Source organism: Meles meles, chromosome 14 (assembly GCF_922984935.1).
Source record: "Meles meles chromosome 14, mMelMel3.1 paternal haplotype, whole genome shotgun sequence".
NCBI classification, from domain to species: Eukaryota; Metazoa; Chordata; class Mammalia; order Carnivora; family Mustelidae; genus Meles; species Meles meles.
Genome location: NC_060079.1, coordinates 14,006,656 through 14,030,482, shown reverse-complemented (window position 1 = coordinate 14,030,482; position 23,827 = coordinate 14,006,656). Strand labels below are relative to the sequence as shown.

The 23,827-nt window shown below is 40.8% G+C and overlaps 1 protein-coding gene across 4 annotated transcripts in view; it reads right to left on the bottom strand.

The window, feature by feature from the left end:
- The window catches only part of FRY (FRY microtubule binding protein), a 444,482-nt gene that overhangs the window by 328,677 nt on the left and 91,978 nt on the right, over positions 1-23,827 (bottom strand). For 2 of the 4 annotated variants that reach the window (XM_045978033.1, XM_045978035.1), the window contains exon 1: positions 11,872-12,206. In XM_045978033.1, coding sequence (XP_045833989.1) covers positions 11,872-12,076 — 205 coding nt within the window. In that variant the 5' untranslated portion in view covers positions 12,077-12,206. Of the gene's footprint in view, positions 1-11,871; positions 12,207-23,827 lie in introns of those variants that run through there. The other 2 variants (XM_045978039.1, XM_045978034.1) reach the window with 2 other exon arrangements.

Here is a 23,827-nt window from a genome sequence, read left to right as displayed (position 1 = left end):
GTAATATATAATAACATTTATATGTTACATATTATAATATAATTACAATTATATTCACATATATCATATCATAGTATATATTATGATTATATTTATAGATTATATATAATTAATCTAATCTAATATAATAATTTATATTATAATAATTATATATAGTAATATATGTCTATATATAATATAATATTATATATATATTTTTTTTCTTTTTTAGAGAGAAAAAGTGTGTATGCATGAGCCAGGCTGAGGGGAGGGGTCAGGGCAGAGGGAGAGAGAGAGAATCTCAAGCAGGCCCACACCCAGCACCAAGCCTGACATGAGGCTCGGTCTCATCATCTTGAGATCATGACCTGAGGTGAAATCTGGGTACCACCCAGGTGCCCAGAAATTTTCTAACTTTTATTTTAATTCCTAAATATGCAACAGCTTATTATGCCACATTTAAACAGATGTTGCCCAGCACTCACTCAGGATGAGTAGCATACAATATGGTACCTTGTGATTATAACAGCTGACATTGTCGGGTAAGGGTAGAATCCCAGTCGGCTGCTAATCTGTACTTTGTGCACAACTCTTACATACTAATCTGTTTTATAGTGTTTGTTCATCTTAAATGTCCATACTCTGAAGAAGGAAAACCCAAACTATACCACTCTACTCTAGCTTCTAAAAGAACATAGTGGATATTTGAGTAGATTTTTCACCTACTTCTACAGAATGTATTTCCTTTTTTGATTGAAGTACATATTGTATTTTCAGATATAATGAAAGCAACACGCAATGCCATACTTCCATCCGAAAACAAAATTTCATATATTAGTAATTTGTATCTCTGCTGTCCAAATACAATTAAGTTAGATTCTAATACTATTTTTTTTAAAGATTTTATTTTATTTCTTTGACAGAGAGAGAGAGATCCCAAGCAGGCAGAGAAGCCGGCAGAGAGAGGGGGAAACAGGCTCCCTGCTGAGCAGAGAGCCCAATGCGGGGCTCGATCCCAGGACCCTGAGACACTGACCAGAGAAGAAGGCAGAGGCTTAACCCACTGAGCCACCCAGGCACGCCCTAACACTGTTTTTTGAAAGCTATAATGTAGACTGAGCTAGGGAGGCTTTCAAGGAGGAGAGTGACAATGAGAAGAAAATCAACTCTTTGGGGGTTCCTTTCTCTATCTTCCTCCTCTACCTTCTCCCTGCACTTGATCCACGGTCCCATAAATCCCCCAGAGGCAGTGGTTGGGTTGTTCGTTTATAATCCTTTGTTGCCAATTGGGGGAAAGGATGATATAGAAAAATTTATTCTCCCTAGCTCACCTATTCAATCCTGTGTTAACACATCACAATTCTCAATGTTTGGAAACTTGAAGAAAACCCTTCTAAAGAGGGAACCATTACTTACTAAATCAACCATGACACTTGGGTTGCTCTTCTTTGTAACCATTAGTAACATTTAGGGCGCTCCCCAAATTCCCAAAGGCAACTCCAAACCCAGTTTCACAACCACAAGTCATCTTGCTCTGTCCATAGAAGTGGTATTTTCAAAATAAAAACCACCTCACATATTCCCTGCCATGGGAAGTGACTGTATTATGTGGATGTCCAATTATTTTCTTTTTGCTTTTTTTTTTTTTCTTCTTAAGCGCCCTCTGTTGAGTACGTTAAACAAATTCCTGATGGATTTATTCTGCATCCCCTCCTCCGCTACCATCCTTCCCCCTTGATACAGATTTTGTGTTTTCATTTCAGGTTGTCTATGAAGAATATCATCCTGGACCACTTCCTCTCTTCCTGCCCATCCACGTTTGTGTGTGTGGGAGTGTTTGGTGTAGGAATCAGAAGCCGATTTACTGCCAATAAAATGGCTTCTATCATTATAGGTATTAGTTAAGCTTGGTGAAGCATACAGATTTTAGTCCCCTACTTTTTGTTGAAGAAGGACTGACTGAACAGTATGGGTATATCTGAAACACCAAAGCCCTAATTGAGCAGAAATTAAGACAAAGTGCAAGGCCATAACTTTGAGATGTTGACAATATTCCAAAAATGCATTGCCTTCTATTTAAATAATCAGGTAGTAGTTTGTGGCATCTTTGTTAATATTAATTATATTTGGCAATATTTCTTTTGAGATGCGTGTGATTCCATAATGAAAGAAAATAAGTACAGTAGGTATAGTTGACCCTCTATCTGAATAATGCAATTCCTGTGCAGCCTTAAGTATAATGTACAATATTCATTAACTTTTATTCATTAGATTTCTGTGTATCCTATAATATTACTTGTATTTTTTCCAAGCTTTTATTTTTAAGGGCTTAAATGTTCCTCATTCATCCATTTGACTGCTCCTAAGAAGCACTGAGGCTTAGCCAGTTTCAGCTGCCATAACAAATTACTATAGACTGGGTAGCGTAGATGACAAACATTCATTTCTCACACTTCTGGAGACTTGGAAGTCTAAGGTCAGGTGCTAGCTGATTTGAGGTCTGGTGAGGACCTTCTTTCAGGCTTGTAGCTGACTGCCTTTGCTGTGTCCTCCCATGACAGAGAGTGATCATCTCTCTTGCATCTCTTCTTAGAAGGGCACTAAGCACATTCATAATGGTCCCACTCTCATGGTCTAACTGCCTCCAAATATGATCAACGGGGGATAAATTTAGGGGTGGGGGCACAAACATTCAGTTCACTACACATTGGTATTATTTTAAGAAAGACCCAAGAGGTGGCTGGGTATTTATCCTATCATTCTGAGCAGAGATTAGGACCTGGAGATGGGTAGCCTGGCCCCCACACTCTGCCCTAAATTGGTTAGGTTCGTATTCCTCTCATTATACAGGAGTCCAAATATCTCAAAAGTCTGGAAACTTTGCTGAGTTGAGCCTCATGGAGACATGGTACCTTAAGACTCTTCCCCCCTGGCTGTTTTTTAGAGGGCTCTGAAAAGAGGTGCAAAGTACAAAAAGGAACAAAGGCCCAGCAAAGAAACTGAGGAGGAGGAGGAAGAAGAGAATTAAGGTTCCCTGGGACTTTCCTGTTGGGAGATGCTTCATTGTCAATTAGCGCTTCTGTGCCAGGTGACATGGTGTCACTATGGCCATCAGCTGGGACAACAGGGAGGCTTAAGTATTGGTTGCCAGAGAAGCTTGAGTGTCCAAATTAATGCGCCCTGCTCTCCTAGCAAAAAATTAGATATGAGAACAAATTACCATGTATCCATGTCTTAACCACCGCCCACTCCTTGCACTGTGTTCTACACCTAACAGACATTCCCTTAGCAAGAGAGTTCAGATTTTTCTTGTACAGATGTTGTAGTCTTTCTCATGTCTACCTTCCAGTTACCCTTAAGCACCTACTTCAATACTTAAAACTAAGGAATGTTTCTTGAAATTGTGTCTTTCTTGCCCATGATTACTCTAAAATGCCATCTAGCGTCAATGATCCATTAAGATGCCTTTAGTCTCTCCTACAGGTCAGGGTGGGGAGAGAAGGGTGACACCTGAAAGTGGAGCAGTGCCATCAGTGAATCCGATCTAATGACCATCCTCGTGGCCCCCGTCTCCGGGCTCTGGATGCTGGGACATTCAGAGGTCCAACTGAATGTACCTCTGATGTTTCCAGGAGGTTCAGAGATACGTCTGACAATCAGCAGCTCAGCACAAGAAAAGTTAAACTGCATGACCTACTTGGGATGGAAAGTTTTTAAAATCGTGACTGAAAAATACTCTGGCCATCGTGTCATGAGAGTTTGTATGAGCACACCTCCAGGAAATAACTACCTAGTTCATCTTATTTTGTAACCCCTGCTCCCAAATCTATATCCTTCTCGATCTTAAAGAAAACCTGGAGGTATCCTAATTAAATTCTGAAGGCAAACATCCTTTTGATAGGTAGATAGTCCCAAAGTATTGGGAGCAAAGCATGTGGGTATGATGATTTCTCCTGTAACTGACTACCTAGAGGGTCATCTCCACCCTAAATAGCTGTTGAAAGTACTTTATTTATTTTATATTTTAATTTAAATTCATTAGCCAACAAGTAGCATATCATTAGTTTCAGAGGCAGTGTTCAACAATTCATCAGTTGTGTATAACACTCAGTGCTCATCAAAACAGGCTGATGGGTATTGAGGAGGGCACGTGTTGTGATGAGCCCTGGGTGTCACACATAACTAATGAATCACTGAACACTACATCAAAAACTAACAATGTACTATACATGGGCTAACTGAACATAATAAAAAAAATTAAAATGTCATTAATAGGAAAAAATACATCATTTATGCAAACAGATAAAAAAGGCTTAAAAATCATCACTAAAGTATATCGAGTAAACACCAACTTACAAGGACGTAAGCATATGTAATCTTTTCATTAGTCTAGATGGGAATACATATTTAGAGCATTATTTGAAAATGGGGAAAAGAGTGTATGGAAACTCTTAGATCTGTAAAGTGATATATTTGCTGTAGATCAACAAATGGAAAGTACCTGCTTTTAGAAAAGAGGTGTTGAAGCCACTTTCCCATACACTTAGTAAATCCTGAATTCAGAAACCTTTATTTTTATTTTTTATTCTTTTTTAGGACCGAAAGAAAAGCCTGACATGGAAGTATAAATCTAATGCCTCCCCCTTATGCTGAGTGTGCTATCAGTTCCTGCATAAAGGTAAAACATATTTCCTCTTGCTTATAAATCATGTATATAAATATTACAGGCTCAGCATTTTTGTTTTCCTTAAAATTAGTTTACCACTCATAATCTCATTAGAGGCTTTTTTGTTTCGTTTTGGAAAACACAACAAAGCAAAATAAGAACAAAACTTCATCCCCTTGCATAAACTTATCCAATAAATAAATTTGATTATTTAAGTAAACAGGTTACCTGTTTTTGTTGCACCAGTAGTTTTTAATAAGAAATGCTATAAATATTGTTAGATACTTAAAGTCAAAATGTTAAATGTTGACACTCAGGAAGTTTGTGAAGTCTAAAGTAATATTTAAGATTAATTTCAAGTTGTAAGTTCATCCATAATCTTATATAGAAGCAATTTTTTAAAATTTTACTTTATTTTTTCAGTGTTGCAAGATTCATTGCTTATGCACCACACCCAGTGCTCCATAATACCCACCACCAGGCTCACCCATCCCCAAACCCGACTCCCCTCTAAAACCCTCAGTTTGTTTCTCAGAGCCCACAGTCTCTCATGCTTCGTCCCCGCCTCTGATTTCCCCCAATTCACTTTTCCTTTCCTTCTCCTAATGTCCTCTGTGTTATTCCTTATGCTCCACAAATAAATGAAACCATATGATAACTGACTCTCTCTGCTTGACTTATTTCACTAAGCATAATCTCCTCCAGTCCCATCCACGTTGATACAAAAGTAGAAGCAATTTTTTAAAATCTAAGTGCATATCGATTACTTTTCCTATTCCAAATTTTAGTTCAAAAAAGAGTTAGAGGCTGAGTCTCCAAAAGCAAGGCCTTACACCAACAAAATTAGGAAAGAATATTAAACACCACAGGGCTACACATAAGTCTGTAAAACCCTAACACTTATGTTTCTAATCTTAAACAATTTTCAGAGGCTTTAGATGACAGTACATTCAAGTTTAATGATTCCTGGTGAGAAAATACATGGATGTTGAATCACAAAGAAGAGTTTCCACATCCTCTTTTTTTTTTTTTTTTAAAGATTTTATTCATTTATCTGACAGACAGAGATCACAAGTAGACAGAGAAGCAGGCAGAGAGAGAGGAGGAAGCAGGCTCCCCGCTGAGCAGAGAGCCCGATGCGGGGCTCGATCCCAGGACCCCGGGAACTTGACCTGAGCCGAAGGCAGAGGCTTTAACCCACTGAGCCACGCAGGCGCCCTTCCACATCCTCCTCTTTCTATGAGAAATTTAAAATTAATGGGTCTTTTGCTAGTGTCTCATTATGTAGGATTTACCTTAGGAGATGGTCCAAATACAACTTCAGAGGACTTGCCAACCATGAAGATTTGCAAAAGCGTTACAATCATACCTACTACCCACTTAGTAATCAGAAAAGCACTAATTATGAAGAACCATACTTTTACTACCACCAAAGAATAAGAGCCCACCAGCAACCGCAGTTATATGTATCATTTCATAGTCATGCGCTATCTCACTGGAGTTCAACGCAACCCGTGAAACTGGTGTTTTCATTCCCATTTTAGAGATGGAAATAAGTTCTGAGAGGTCAACTGACTTCACTCATTTAGTAAGAGGGAGGATCTGAACTTGAACCCAGCTGGGAGGCAGATATTTACTTTGTGAAATTCCTTGACTAAAATAGAAGTTCAGGAGTGCCTGGGTTGCTCAGTGGATTAAGCCTCTGCCTTCAGCTCAGGTCATGATCTCAGGGCGGTGGGATAGATCCCAACATCGAACTCTTGGCTCAGCAGGGAGGCTGCTTCCTCCTCCCTCTCTGCCTACTTGTGATCTCTGTCCATCAAATAAATAAATAAAATCTTCAAAAAAAAAAAATAGCTCAAACTCTTGCTTTTTTTTTTTTTTTTTTTTTTTAAGATTGTATGTATCCATTAGAAAGAGAGCACATGAGCGAGGAGGTATCAGAGGAAGACCAGAGGGAGAAGCAGACTCCCCGCAGAGCCGGGAACCCGAGGCGGGCCTCAATCCCAGGACCCTGAGATCATGATCCAAGCCAAACGCTGACTTCCAAATGACTGAGCCACCCGGGTGCCCCCAAACTCTTGCTTCCAAGGCTTCCTATGCTTTGGCCCCTGAGCACTATCTACTCTGGAAGGAGCTGCTGGACAAAGTTACCCGACCAGGTGGGCAGGGGTGTGGCCCACAGAGGGGTCGTGACACGTTTATTACTGCACGTCCGCCACCTCGCCGGACTATTTCGCCATCTCTTAGGCACTTAGCATATGCAAAGCGTGCTGGTGGGTGTTGTGGGGAATACTGAGGCGTCTGAAGTATGCTTCCTGTCATTAGCAAGTGGAGCCACTGAACCTATTCGCCCCTGATGACAACGGGACATGCAGTTTTTTATAGAACATCTCTAAGGAGCCCCCTCCCTGGAAGGCTCTGCTGAAATGTCACCAAAGCCAGTACTCGGCAGGGTTCCGGGGTGATAGAGCCCTAACAGAGAACACAATACTTGAGGAGGCATGCTTGCTGACTGTCTTCTACTGAATCAAACTGCCCATCCTCAGTCTCCTTCTGGCCACCGTAAGGGAAGCGGAAAACATCCCCGTGCCATCATTCTAATGGCTAACTTGTGTTTCCATTAGAAACCTACACTCGGCAAGAAAATGAGAAAAGCAGTTTTCCTTTAGGAATGTTCACAATCTATTTGATTATAAAACTACTATGTTTTTGAATGACTTTTTTTCAGATCATGAATTTGAAAACAACAACAACAACATGCGTTTTGAATGAGGTTAAGCTAAAAATGAGAATCAAGATTTGTACCTGCCTGGTGAGTGCTGGCCAGAGTCCCCTACTCCTCTGGCCCTAAGCTGTCCCCACCACGCTTGTCCTCTGACTAAGCAATGAGGAAGTACGTGGAACTGCCTGTTTCCTCCAAGCAGACGAGTGCTTGCTTTTCACAGTAGATGATTGTAAAAATCAGTAAGATATTTTAAGAACTAGCTGATTATACAAGCTAGCTTGTTTGCTTAAGAGGGCTGAGGGAATGGCCCATTACACCTGGCACCTGAGCCCCACTGGCTTCCAGGTGCAGACGCAGATGCTCATTTCAATCTGACATGCTGATGGGTACGGTCTATGTTAGGACCACTTCTCTCTCTCCCCTTTCTTTCACGGAGCAGAAGCCCACTGCTGCGGAGCCCCTGGAGTTCTTTCAGGAGGAGGGGGAGACCAGGCTGGGGCTTGCGAGAGATATACACTCTCAACACTGGGCCTGGGAAGACCCTGGAGAAACTGCAGAACTTCAGCTTGAACTAGCATTCTATTGTTGAGGCTTCTTTAAGGGGGAAAAAAATGGTTAGTATTTAATGTTTGTGTGTAAGTATGATTTTTAAGCACATCATTTTCCTTTTAATGATTCAGTGCTCTGAGTCCCTTTGTTCAAGAGACATTTACCGAGCTGTGCAACATGCAAGGCACCAATCCAGGAAAATTCTTTCCTGTCCACCTAGACCGGAAACTGGTATTTTCTGCTATCTCCCCAAGGTCCTGGTGTAGAGCAGAATCCTCATACATGTTTCAATGAGGGAATTACACACTGAGGCAAGGGACACCTGCATTTTTCCCCCAATAGGAGCTCTTAACATGATGAAAGTCAGTATAAAGATCTTTCCCTGTGACAGTCTCTAGCTGCCAACTAGTGCTTTCCTGGAGCTAGACTCAGGCCCTACAGAATGGACCCAGCTTCATGGCTAAGTAGTTAATTAACCACCAGATGTTGACTGAACACCTACTATGTGCAATTCCCTCTCCTGGACAAGTGGGCCATGCAAGGGCGTATAAGGTACAGTCCCCATTTTCCAAGAGTTTCTATCCAAACAAAAATTCAACAGTTGCCCCAAAGTGACAAAGTGATCACTGTACCCAGCCAGAACCTAAGACAACTGAACAAAATGCCAGGAAGTATTTTTTCTTTTCTTTTCTTTTTTTTTCCCCAGCATTATGCAGTACTGAGGCCAAGTGGCAAGCATAAAGGAGAACACAAGCCAGAGGAAGAAAGGCAGGTGATTGCAGAGGATAGAAGATTTTAACCGGACTTTGAAGCCCGGGTGGAGAATGAAGCACAGGGTATAATAGGAATGTAAGTGTGTGTTGGGAGGTAAGGGAGAATGGCATGAAGAGAGTCTGGACGAAGACAGAGAAAACAAGGTATGCCAAGAGTTAATTCAGAGCAGTGCATTTTGAGTCAATTGAATAAATATTTATTGAACACATAGTATGTGCCAGGCATTGTGATAGGTACTAGGGATACAATGGTGAATGAGACTGATATGGTCCATGGCTCACTGGCTAGTAGGAGATACAGACATGTAAACAGACAATTACAATACGGTGTGATAAGTGCTGTGCTAGAGAAAAGTCCAGGTGTTTTGAAGAGAAGAAGGACACAGAGTCGACCTAACCCAGATCGGGAGAAGGAATCTTAGAAGAAGGGATGTCAAGCTGACACCTAAAGCTAATGTGGGAATTAGGTGACACTATGCAGTTAAGGTATTCTAGAAGAGGAAACATGATGGGTCATGGGGGTTGGAAGTTGACTGAGTTGGTTGAGATGCAAGGGGAAGGTTGAGATGAAGGGCGGGAAGCTGTGGCCAGATTATGCAGTCTCTTATGCTTCACACTAAGGAGTTTGGACTTTATCCTAAGAATGGTGATAACCACTGAAGAATTCTGTTCAAGGGAATGAAACCCCAGACTTGCATCTTGGGTGGATGACTCTCTGCAGTGGGAGATGGCCCTTAGAGGAGAAATGGGCGAAGAAGAGAAGGGTGTTAGGCAGACAGATTCTCGAAAGTCTATTCCCAACACAGTGCAAGAACTAAACAAATAATTCATGAACGAACGGATGAGTTGATCAACCAGTCAACCATTAGAGTGCACGACTGAGCCCATGAGACATGAGATGGAGGGTATGTACGTCTGTGCATTCATAAGGGTCAGAGTGAACCTAAGTGGCATGCCAAAATGTCTTCCAGTCCTGAATCTCATCAGACAAATGACAACAACAGTTGACATGGAGTGCAGTGTAATCGAGGACAAACAGCTTCAACACCGGAGTCGAAACGTCCAGGTCTGAGCCCTGGTTTTGCCAGCTGCTAATTCTGAGATGCAGCTGAGTTTCTCTGACTCTCAGGTCCCACATGCATCACCTAGGCTCATTATGTGTAGCTGCATAGCAGCAGAAAGAGAGAATAGTCATCACAATCCCTGTACATTTCTGTTTCGGTGACACTTAGGAGCGTTGGTGGGATGTGCAGTCATCCGTTGCAAAAGGAAATTAGGACAACCTACGTGACAATGGACTCATGGTTTAATCAAAGAGGGATGTAGACATCAAGTAGCCAATATTGTCCAGACTTTGGCCAGGTGATTCTCTCACCTGTCATTTGAAGACCCTGAGTGAAATGTTGGAAGGAAGAGAAGATCCTATGTCCTGCTATGGTCCCCAAGGAGAGAAAAGGGGGCAGACATAAATAATGTACTTAAAGGCCACAGGGTCAGAGAGGTGCCTCAGAGAACACACAGCCACCAAGGGACACAGTCTAGACTAGAACTCAGCTCCCCTCTGCACAGGCCCTTTTCACAACACCACCCTGTTGTTAATCATGACAGTTCAAGATCTCAGAACGGATAACCTGTGTGAGGTCCAAGCTAAGAGTCTTCCCACAGTTCTGCAGCTGTAGCTGAGATGACCTTATAGAAAGGGAAGACGAATGGGAATTGCGGCGGAAGGAGGTGAGGGCCCCCCGTGTCTGGGTGTTCCCGGAAAGGAGAAGCCTTCATGAAGTAAGTGCGGGTGGTGGTAGAGGAAGGCAGGGTGCATCATAACATAAACCAGGTGATGTCAAACCAAAGAGAGCAAAAGGCAGAAGGGAAAGAAAAGGTATGGGAGAATGTTCCCAAAGACATGCTAGCAAACCAACTCAACAGGATTTGCTTCCTCAGGCCACTTCAGGATGACAAGGCTGTCCTGTGCTCCTCGGGGCCTTGGGATCAAAGAGAACAGGCAGAAAGTGGCTGGTTTTTTAAGACACATCAGACCCCTCTGTGCTTAATTACAACATTTTTCACATTGTCCCTTCATTTGCACTACAAGACTCACCCCTCTGGCCCACTCTAGCCTGGGCTTCGCTTTTTTCTGCAGCAGAGTTTGACACCAGAGCCACATCACTGAACCAAGAAGAAATTCATGAAAACAACAGCTTGCTTCAGAAATGCAATTTTCAGCTTGTGGCCTTGAGTCCCCATGCTTCTAAATCATCTCCCAGCTACTTCCTAAAGCAGGATAATGACTCAGCTGTTAGGGGAAGTCAATTCCATTTTTATGAAGTAAAACCTGATTGAATTTTGATTTTGTTTTCTAGCATCACAGAGTTGGTCCTTGGCAGTTGGGTCTAATCTATCCTCTGTCCAGACTCTCAATAGATCAATCACAACAAAAAAAGGCCACTTGTAGTTTCTCCAGGAAATTCCAATGCAAATAGCACCGAAATGAAATTGACTAAATAATTCAGACTCTCCAGTGATCACTCTCCAGGGATACCTCAGTTAGGGGTCACTGTCATAAGCATCAAATGATCTACACCTATGTAATATCCCAGCACGGACACCTGAAGCCGACAGGAGAGTCCCTTCATCCAGACCAAGATCCCTGAGTATTCCGTGCTGTAATGCAGTTCACCATCCACATTGTTTAATTGAGCCCTTTACTACAAATGGTTTTAGGCTCTGATGCAAGACAGGAATTTGAAGCATGCATTTGAGTATTTAATGGTGTTAATTTCTGGTGCACACAAACATCAGCTTCACTCAACAATCCAATAATCTTGCAAAATAAAGAAAATATGCCAGAGAATGAAACGCAGCATGGAATTCTTCCAGATTGCAAGCAAAGCAGTTCCTTGATTCCACCGCAACTGACAAGTTACAAAATAGCTGCCTATTTACAGATCCTTAAAGATGTTACAATAAACAAGGAAAAGAAAAGGAAGAAGAAGGGTGTGTTTTCAGATCGAGGAGTCATTTTATTTTTTACATTCAAACATATTTATCTGGTGACTTTAAGCTCTCGAATGTCCCAAGTTAATTTTAAATGCAACACAGCTGATCGTAATAAATGAAATACAGTCTTTTTTTTTTTTTTTCCCCTACTGGCAGGCATAAACTTAAACAATTCCTACCTGGAAATATGGAAGGTCTCTTTTTCGGGCGCCTCAGGTGAATGGGTTCCAAATTTTTCAAGTTTCTTTGAAGTCTCCCTCTAATGTCATTTCCTATGAGCAGTTCAGGTGGCAGGCTGCTCCGTCTTGATGATTTATAATCATTTTGAGACGAATTTAGTTTGTTCTTCGTTCTGGAATATAAATTGCTGTCATCAACTGCCATCGTAGGAGATACATTCGAGACTCTGAACAAAAACCTAAAAAGCCCAACTCCAAACCAGCAGCAGCCACGGCCAACTCAGCCCGATTCCGATGTTCTCCTGCTTTACCCCGCACTTGTTTGGGAAGCTTAGCAAGTTGATAGGCGTGGACTTGAACAGGTGTAGAATTACTAAGTAGCCCCTCCTTTCAACAGTTAATAGCACAGGGGAGGAGAGATCCCCAAAAAATCATTAGGTGCAGAAGAGCGGGGAATCTGAGAGGACACGGGCACCCGGGCGCGTGCTCCTGCAGATGGTCCTACAAAGTGTGAAGGTTCGTATGGCATTTCTGCCGCTGCGAGGCCAGAAAGTAAACACGACTTACTACCTAAGAAGAAACACCCACACAAACTGCGAGTCTTATTTTTTTTCTCATTACTTCTCAGACTCTTACTACAGACTTTTTAAAAAAGTTTCGGGGAAACATTTTTACATTCCCTAGTACCCTTTTGTTTCGAGACCCACAGACAAAACAAACATCCGTCTTTATGAAATTCCTTATCTGGCAGGCGGCCAAGTGGAAGCTGGCTGCAAGAAGGAGATGAGAGATGGTCGGTGATGGTCAGGAAGGAACCCGCTGTGGGTGTGTATGGAGCAGAGCAGCCGTGCCGGGAACCCAGCGCTGCTCCCCGACCCGCCCTTCCATCCTGTGCTCTACCTGGCAGATGACTGCTCCCGAAATTGTGCAGTCTGGCTGCAAAGTCAGAGGTCTAGCAAACACGCTGCGACGGGAGAAGTGAGGACGGCCTCCACTCAACAAATAAAAAGGAAACGTTATCCTTGCAGGTCTCTGCCTCGCTTTCAGCTATGGCCGTCAGCTGGTTTGGTGGTCCAAGTAAAACCAACATTTGACCTCTCTTACATGTTTGCTCTCTGTCTCTTCCGGATTTTGCATTTTTGCATCCTTTGTTCCCTTCCCCCTTGCTCTCTTTATGTGGAAATGTTCTGCACTCTTTTCTTTAACTGACTGTGCGGAAATCATAACTCTCTGATATATCCTCTCCAGCCATGCCCCAGGGCTGTGTCCTCCCTCTCAGCTGTTTTCCCTCACTCTCCCCCCACCCCCTCCACACACACACACACACACACACACATACACACACACACACACATACACACTCTCACACTCAAACACGCTCACACCTCTCTTCTGTCTGGCTGCAGTGGGGGGTCAGAAGATAAAGAAGATAAGACCTGTCTTTTCCAAGTGCTAGGAATCAGTAGATACATAATATTATGAAGGATTTCAGGGTTGTTTAGAAATCGCTATTTACTTTGGTTTCCTGGATGTTAAATAGGTTTTACTATTTGTTAAAATTCGGAATTTCGGTGTCTTTACCTGGTTAAGCATACACCTCCACGCTAAGAGAAGTTTCCCTCTCTATTCTCCTTATGCCCTTTTGACCACAGGTCTTCAAACCACAACAGATTTTCTGAAGGGAAAAGCATTTTTTTTTAACAATTATGTCCAGATCAGGGGTGCCATTATAATCCAGCAAATATAGATATAATTATAACCAGCAATTGTATTTATATATTAGATTATTAGGTTATTTTACTAATTCTGAGAAACACCTAAACTACTTCCCTCACAGGACTTAGAACTATTTTGTCAGGTAGAAATGTATCATGAACTCCAAAACAATGAGTGGTTTGTACCAAACTATTTTTAAAAGCCCATGAGACTGCTCGACTCTCCCTCTGCTTATCGAAAATACATTTTTTTTCTAGCGAAGAGTAAAAACTATTTCCTAAACTCTGAGATCATGATTTAATAACAGAAAAAAAATTTCCAAAATTTCAAGACCAACACTGACGTTTCAAATACACAGCAGGGTGACGTCCTGGGGCACAAATATTGGATGCTGCCAGGGAGAAGAGAAATACAGCAGCAGACAAGCAGAAGTTTGAGCTATTCAGTGACTGTTTCTGTCCTAATTCATGGTAGCATTGTAAGCCCAAGTAAGACTGCGTGTGAGGTGAAATGGGAGGATCCAAGAAAGAGTGTTATTATCACACAGTGTGTAACAGGTACACCCGCATGGTATGCAGGTAATAATTTTGCCTTTGTCCTTAAGGGGCTGGCTGGAAGCATAGACTTAAATACATCCGCATCTGAAATGCATTCTAATAATAGCTGTTGTTTATTGCATGCTTAATACCAGCTAGGTTCCTTGCTTAAGCCTTCCACACGCACTATCTCATTGCTTCTTCCTAATCACCCCATTCTATAGATGAGCGAACTGAGGCACTGAATCAAATGTCTAGGAATTGGGGAAGGGAAGACTTGAGCATAGATATTCTCTGGCTCCAAAGCTCCTGTTCAGGTCCATGCTTTTCATTTCCAACACTGTACTGCTTTATTAAGTGTATCTGAAATCTGATAGGATTCTAAATGTCTTTCTCCATCTTCTTAAAATAATTCTTGGTTTTAAAGCAGATTCTTTTTGCACTGACTATATGATTGAGGACTGGTCCAGCGGCCCTACCGAGGCTTGCCCCGGTTACTGAGGTGTCAGTAGGTCTGAAAGTTTATGAGATGAAAGTGAAAAAAAGCAGAAGAATTCAGATTTGCTTTAATAATAAAGTACACATGCTCAGGATCTTCATACTAAAATGCACTTAATTCAGGGATTGTATTTTCCTGAGATTTAAGTTATAAATGGGGGGGAAAAATCCACCGTACTGTAGAGGTAGACTCAATCCTTAAATGATGTAGGAGGAGGCTGGTGGGTTCCTAATATGTTCTAACAAATCCCTTTCCTGCCCAACTCATTCTCCCTTCACAGGGAATATAAACAGATAGGATTCTAGCTCCTTCAGTATATTTCCTTGAAGAGAAAAGTGGGAACAGCTTGCATCTGCTATTATTAAAATTTTAGGGCAGTGAGAACAGAGGACAATATTTATTTAAAAGTAGTATTAAATCTGCGAACACCAAAAAAGTAAACTTTCCTTTCAAAATATTTAAATTGGCTGCCAACACGAATGATAATCAACCACAGAAAATGTAGCTTGGTTTGTTCTACATGAGAACATTCAGAGATTATAATGTTAAATCCACACCTCCTCTCGCCTTATAGTAAAAGCCAAAAATGGAATTCTTCTTCCCTTTCCCCCTCCCATCCCCTCCCTTCCCCTCCCCTCTCATCCCCTCCCCTCTCTTCTCTTCACCCCTTCTCTCCTCTCCTTCTTTTCTTTCTTTCTTTCTTTTTTTTTTTTTTAAGATTTTATTTATTTATTTGACAGAGAGAGAGAGCACAAGTAGGCAGAGAGGCAGGCAGAGAGAGAGAGGAGGAAGCAGGCTCCCTGCTGAGCAGAGAGCCTGATGCCGGGCTCCATCCCAGGACGCTGGGATCATGACCTGAGATCCCAGGATGCTGGGATCACGACCTGAGATCCCAGGACACTGGGATCACGACCAAGATCCCAGGACGCTGGGATCACGACCTGAGATCCCAGGACACTAGGATCATGACCTGAGCCGAAGGCAGAGGCTTTAACCCACTGAGCCACCCAGGCACCCCATTCTTCTTTTCTTTTTTTAAGGCAGCCAAAAGAATGATGGTATTGGGCTCTGGGCTCAGAGGAATCTCAAAACTTACAGCATAATTAAGTAACTTAAAATATATGATGGATATTCTTTATTCCTACACTTTATAATAACTATTGTTTTGAAGGTCTCCATTCTCTGGAAAAATTCAATATGTTAATCTCTTTTAAATTATTCTAGTTTCTTATCTTTCCAGAAGTTATGTCTTTTATATTAAATGATGTTACCATCTCATGAATCTTTTACCCCTTCTGATAAGGTATTATCTTTCCTGTCTTAAAAATGTTCAAATATTCTGTTGAGGGGCGTTCCCTCACTTTGCACCCATGATTTTCTTATGAATTCTGGTAGGTTTTAAGTAGCATTACTAAGTTATTTTGCTTTTTTTTCTGTGGGAAGCTGCAGGTTTAGAATGGTGCAATCTTACAACAACAACCCTTCTCATATCACCTTCCAAGAAACGATCCATCAGGAAGATGTTAGGCTGGTTAGGATTCACCAAATTAGCTTTCAAATCTCAATCTGACCTGGTTGTACTAAGTAGTCTATAACTATTTCTTATTTTGAATCTCTATTCCATTTTTAAACTGAGAGGACCCATCATCCAGTGGGTTTGACACCAGGAAAAAATCGTCGTACAGCCCTCAGATCTGCTGGATATCCCCAAGTCAAGCAACTCCCCTGATGTGTCTCCCCAAAAGGTCACTGGCCAACACATCTTTGCTTGGTGTTGATAACACCTGCAGGGTTATCTAAGGTGTGATTCTGCCTGAGGAGATCTTTTCTCAGTTCTTGAAAAATACAGTGAAGATTTTCAGTATTTAGGTCATTGGTTCTCCCTAACAATGAAAACTAATGACCAGCCTTGCCCTCTTAAAATTCTTTGCTCTCTTGCAGAACACCTGGGTGGTTCAGTCAGTCAGGTGGCTGACTCTTTTTCTTTCTTTCTTTTTTTAAAATTTTATTTATTTTTATTTTTAAAGATTGATTTTATTTATTCATGAGGGAGGTGGGGAAAGAAGTTGGGGCAGGCAGTAGCAGAGGGAAAAGCAGGCTCCCGCAGAGCTGGGAGCCTGATGCAGGATTCCATCCCAAGACCCTGGGATCCCAGCCTGAACCAAAGGCAGACAGTTAATAGACTGAGCTACCCAGGCCTCCCTGGGTATCTGACTATTGATTCTGGCTCAGGTCATGATCTCAGGGTTGTGGGATCCAGCCCAGCTTTGGACTCTGCACTAGGCATGGAGCCTACTTGAGAGTCTCTCTCTTCTTATCCCTTGCCCGCCCCCCCCCCCCCCCCAATCGCTCCCTTGGGTTCCATTGCATTGTCTCTTATTTTTCCTCCTGTGTCTCAGGTCTTTTCTGCTCAGATTCTTCAGGGACTCCTTAAAGGTCTATTTTCCTCCCTTCTTCTCTCGATCCTTCTCTTTGGCAAGCCCATTTATCAAGCATCTCTTATGTGTCTGGCACCGTGCAAAGTCCAATGTCTGCTCTCAAGAACCTCTCAATCTAGGAAGGAAGCAAAACTCTAACAAACTAGTTATTTCAACAGAGTGAGCACTCTGTGCAGAGGTGACACAGAAAAGCGACTTAGTCAACTGTTCCCTTTGGTGAGGAGGATGGGAAGGGACGGGTTTTCAGAGGAGGGGTGAGCTCACAAAGCAGGGGAGGGGAAGCTGTACAAAGGCACTAAGATGTGACGTAACACCCACTGTCCATAAAATGACAAGTACAGCAGTCCCTTACCCACACCAGCGCATTACATCATACAGGCACAGACATTAGAAAAACAAGATTGGAGATTCCTAGACAATAGGAGGCTGAAGGAAAACCCAAAAGATAGTATTATTATACGTTTTCAAACACTAAGACAAATTAGACACAGGGAAGACACCTACTTTTAAAAAATATGTATTGAAAAACTGGCGCTAACTTTTTCAAACAATTTAGTAGTCCCGAACAAAATGTAAAAAGACATTGGAAAAACCCTGGCTCTGGTAAGTAACCCTTCCCCTGAATCATCATTATGTATTCTTGGATCTGTGATGCAGGGACTTGCTGAAGCAGACTCTTACACAAGTTTTGAATGTCATGCAGCCTGAACCTTTTTAAATAAGCTCTAGAACCAGTTCATACTGGCTTGAAATCCAGCTTCATTTACACTTGCATTCCTCCTTGTTCAATTTTGCAAGTCTCAGCAAAATGCCAGTGTAACCGCCTGGCCTTTTCCCAGATGAAGGTAGGGCTTAAGGGCACATCTTCCTGGGCTTGTCGTGGAGCTCTTTGGAGGGAAGGCACAACATAAACAAATGTCCCTTTCTATGCTACTTCCTGACACATTCACATGGCCTATGAGGAAAAGGGCTGATGGTCCTTATTTTTATTCTTCTGTTTAAGGGACCGAACTGAAATTTGCATTCATGAAAGAGTCAAGCTTTTGGACATTTTTGTCCCAGGACCAGGCAGCATGATCTCAGACCTGTGGGTGCTACAACGTAGTTGGGAAATGACTGTTGTAAGTGAGATGGCAGGAGCCTGGTGGCGCTGATCGTCCTCACCTCCGATCGCAACTTTCCTCTCTGGACCATGATGTCTCAGTGCACACCCATCCCAAACTTCTCCAGAGTGTTCTAGATCTGTATATTCAACTGCATACCAAACATTTCTTGGTGGGAATTCAGCAGGTACAAAATTGGCCCTTCCAATTCTGCAGCTCCTGAGTTTCTGATCTCACTAAAATGGCATCACAACTTACCCAGGGACTCAAGCTATAAACCCTGGAATTACTCTGCCTGAGTGATGTCATGTTATTTCTTAAACACCTTTTCATCTGTGTCCTCTTTTGTACCTTTGCTATCACTACCCAGTGGTACGATTCATTATCTCTTTCCTGAGCTATTGCTTCAGAGTCCCAACCGGCTTGGTCACTTCAAGTCGTAGCTCCTCTAGCATTCTGCCTTTGGTAAAGCCTCTTGACCCTTCACATTTTGGTAAATTGCTTCTGGTTAGTCTATTTTCTGTTAAAAATGCTCTTAAGAATTGGACCGAAAACCTCTGAAAGGCTGACCTATCTGGTGAGTCATAAGACTGATTCTAACCTCAATACAAACTCCATGCATCCTATAAAGTAATATAAGATAACTTGAGATTTTATAGCAGCCGTATTTCCTTACTGTCCGATGGTCTGACCAACCCAAACCCCTGAATTTCAACACATGCCTTGCTGTGAAAGAGGTCTCACCAGTCCTGGACTTGGTCTACTGACTCCCTGAAGTGCATCAGGGGTCTTTTATGTTGCCTCCATGAGATTTCCTTTTGCTGGCTTTGATTCTTAGATCCGCCCAGCCTTTGCTTTCTCCCACATGTTTGGGGTTCTGTTTCAGATTGGAGGGAAAGCAGAAAGAGTAATATTCAGAAATTTCTTTAATTTTTTATTCAAATAAGATCTCTTGACTTAGAAATCTAAATTTGTAAATTTTGGTTTCAGACAAACAAATCATTGTTCATCAGGGCTAAGCTATTTAATGTACTGCCTGATGTCTGATTTTCTGATCTAAAAAAAAAAAAAGAAAGAAAGAAATTTTTGCTTATTTCACCATTGCCTTGTGTGAATTAACTAAGATTCATATCCTTAGGTGAGAAATATCATATACAAAATGGATAATAAATAACAACAAGTTGAAGAATTACATGTATTCACATAAGTGTCATTACTATTCTCACAAATTAAATGGTACAGTCTTCACTATAATGCACTTTTATAAAATTCATCTGATTAGAGGGTGGTATTCCTGATGAAGACCAATACCATGAAGGATGGTATTCCTGATGAAGACACTCAGCTAAGTAAGCCAGAGGGAGATTTTTGTCAACCTAATAGAGGACATATATGAACAATTTACAGATAACTCAAAGTCAATGAGGAAAGACTGACTGTCCACTCTTGATTTAACATTATACTGGAGGTCCTATCTAGTGAAATTGGGTAAGGAAAAGAAATAAAATACATCTAAATTGAGAAGAAAGATGTAAAAATATATTTGCAGATAAATGAGCATCTATGTAAAAAATCAGACAGAATCTACAAAGAAGTTACCAGAACTAATAAGTAAATTCATCAGGTTGCAGGACATAAGATAAATGTATAAAAAGCAATTGTATTTCTAGGCTAGCAATGAAAAAGTGGCAAGTAAAATTTAAATAGACAATACCATGAAAATATTAAATATTTAGGGGGAAATCTGACAAAGATGTGACAGACATATACATTCAAAATATATTACTAAGAGAAATTACAAAAACCCTATATAAGTGGAGAGATAAATCCTCTTCATGGAAGACTCAATATCATTAAGATATCAGTTCTTTCCAAATTAATCTATAAATTCAGTACAATCACTATCAAAATCTTAGCAGGTTTTTTTTTTTTTGGTAGAAACTGACAAACTGAAAAAAAAAGAAACTGACAAATTGACAGTAAGGTTCATATGGAATACAAGAATCAAGAATAGTCAAAACAACTTTAAAAAAGAAAAAGAGGATTAATATTACCAATTTCAAAACAATATAAAGCTACAATAGTCAAGAGAGTGTGACATGAAGATAGAAATATCAGTGGAACAGAACAGGGATTCTAGATGTTGGACCACATATAAATGGACAACTGTTTTCAACTGTATGCAAAGGTAATTCAGGGGAGAAAGGATAGTTTTTCAACAGTGATAGAACAACTGGACGTCCGTATGCTAAAATAAACTAACTTTGATTTTATCTCACACCATGCACAAAAACTATTTAAAAATGGACCTCAGCCTAAATATATCCTCTAAAACCATAAATTTTCTAGAAGAAAACATAAGAGAAAACCTCTGATCCATAGAAAAATAATAAATCGGACTTTATCGAAATTAAAATATTCTGCTCTTTGAAAGAGACTGTGGAGAGAATGAAGAGATAAGTCACAGGCCAGGAGAAAATATTTGGAAGACATTTATTTGATAAAGAACCTGTACCTAGAACACATGAGGAAAATTAATAAGAAAACGAATAACAGGGCTTAGTCAGTTAAGCGTCTGACTCTTAATTTAGGCTCAGCTCATGATCTCAGGGTCATGAGATGGAGTCCCACATCAGGCTTCCTGCTCAGCAGGAGTCTGCTTGGGAGTCTCCCTCTCCCTCTCTTTCTGCCCCACCCCCTGCTCATGCACTCATTCTCTCTCAAACAAATAATTCTTTAAAAAAGAGAGAGACAAAAAGAGAATAAACAATTCATTTAAAAATGGGCAAAATATACCAGCAAATACTTCCCCCAAATACAGATGGCAAATAAGTACATGAAAGTGAGTTCTGCATCATCATTATTTAAGAAATGTGAATTAAAGAATGTGGTGACATTCCACTGCCAACCTATTAGAACGTCTAAAAATTAAAAAGATTGACCATATCCAGCCTTTGGGAGAATTTGGAGAAACTGACATTTGAATACACTGTTTTGGTGGAATATAAAATGATAAAATCATTTTGGAAAAAAATCTGACAGCTTCTAAAAATCTAAACATATACATATCCTATAATCTAGCCATTCCACTCCTAGGTGCTTACCCAAAAGAAATAAAGGCACAGGTTCATACAAGGACTTGTACCCTGATATTCACAGTAGTTTTACTTATAGTAGCTAAGTATTGGAAACAGATGTGTATCAACAAGTGAACGGATAAATCACGGTACATCTACACAATAGAATGCTATTTGTCAATAAGAAGATCATGGATTCATGTTGCAACATGATGAATCTCAACACAATCATGCCGAGTGAAAGAAGCCAGACCCAAAATCACACACACTGTATGGTTCCATTTATATGAAATTCTAAAAAATGTAAGCTAGTCTCCAGTGATACAGAGCAGAGTGCTGGTTACCTCGGGATAGATGTGGAGGCATGAGGGGGAAGGGATGACCAAGGGGCACAAGAAAATATGGGGGGGGGGGTGGATTCACAGGTGTATGTATACATCAAAACAAATCAAAGTGTATCCTTAAAAATGAGCAATTTATATGTTAATTAAAACTCAATAAAACTTACTTTGTAAAAGGCAATGTTAGGCCATCCACCATGCATTGGACAAGGATTCAGAAACGTTCTCGACTTCAGGTAATGAAGTTAAAACCAAAACCAATTCTTCTGATTCCATCATCAGCATCAAGAGTGAGTGGAAGATATACGGGCACCTAAGCGTTATGTAAGTCTTTTTCACTTAAGAATTTTCTCCTCCTGAATTGTGTCTTTAGCTTTTAATTTTACACACTGTCAAACTTCTAGAATGCCCGAAAGAATCTCCACGTTGACACCCCCCAGGTAACACATTCGCTAGTACAGTGAGTCGTCCAGAAAAGGTCACAATAAATGTTGCAGAATAAAGGAGCAGTAAGTAAGTAAATGAAAAGAGAAGGCATTTCTTAAGAGGAATTTTCCTCACAAGCTACCAAGAAAACCTGTGAAATCTTTTAGGTCAAAGAACTTCACGTTTAGGATAAACATCAATTACGCTAGCTGGCTAGGTGCAGCCTTCCTAGACACCACAGGACTGGATAAAATGAGCCAGTCTGAAGCTTTTTCCTCAGTTTCCAATGCCACTGCTGTTCTTCAGTCTATCCCATCTGAGCCTTCCAGATCTCAGCGGCAGCACGAAGCCGTCAATGGCATTGAAGCTGGATCTGAGGGTACCCTGATGGTTGAGGTGACACCACGCATTTAATGAAAAGCCTTTGAGGCGTCCTAGCCATTTCACACACTGAGCTGGCTCAATTGTGTGCAAATTCAGGTGTAGTCAAGGGAAAAACTGTATAACTCATGGCCATTTAAATGCCAGTTTAGCCTTATCTAATCAGCAGTCTTTTAATATCTTAGTATCTTGCTTGTTATGTATGCAAGAACAACAACAAAAAAATTCACCAGAAACTGATATTCAGCCAAAAATTTGTAAGGATACAGATTTCAATATCACAAGTGAGAAGCCTAACCCAACAGGAAGAGAGCTCTGTACCCCCAATGTCTTCTCAAATCCATACGGAGCATCTAGAAAACTGGACCACGTGCTAGTCCATGAAACAAATCTCAAAACACCAATGTGTTTCATGTTGTCACACTAGCTGAGACATTCTGTTATTATTATTCAGTAATGATATAAATTATTATTTATAATAATAAATTATAAATAATTTAATTATTATTGATAGGAATCAATATAAAATCAACATTTTATTGGGAATCAATATAAAAATTAGCAAAAGTCACTTTCTCTTAATCCCATGCTTATCATAGTAATTTATTCCACATTCCCCGGTCACGTCCTATGCTAAACATTTCTCCTGCACTATTTCGTGTACCCTCACAAGTGTGGGACTACCATCATTTTCATTTTTTAGAGGAGAAAGGATACTAACAGGGGCCAAGAAACGGAACCAAATGACTAATTAAAGCAAGCCTATTCTTCCTTTATTACCAAAATCTAGAAAATATAAATTTTCCCTTTGATTCTTTGTTTCTCAGCTACCTCCAAGCTACTTCCATTTTATTCTTGGCTTCTCTCTCTGTTCCTTACCTTTACCCACAAAGCCTCTCCTTTACCCTGTCCTCATTTCTGGGCCCTTTTCCATGACCAGGAAAAAACAACTGGATCAAATGAGGAATTCAAAAGTGTCCTAGTAAGTACTGTCCCTCTCAGGTTGGAATAAAGCACCATTTTCTTTCCTCTGCCTAGGAATTAAATTCCAACTCAATATTCCAAACACCTGTTTTGTACAAAATTTTAGAATGTGCCATGTTTGTTTACCCACTATTGAGTCCTAGCCAGCTTCAAGGAAACTTTATCCAAGCTTGAAACTATCTTCCCCAGTAAGGTGGGCCTTAATTTTCCACTTCAATTCTCCCAAGTTCCCCTATCATCTCAGAAAGACCTACTATTCTTCTATAAATAAACAGATAAAAATAATTATCAATCCTAGATTTAAAAAAGTGACTTATTTTATAACATATTCTAGAAGCTAAGAAAGGTCCAAGTACCAGAAACCAAACTCACAGAAGTCAAACCAACATCTTTCTACCCCCTCATAAAATACAACTGTACATTTGTTATTAGTTTATGATAAAAGGCTAAGAGAC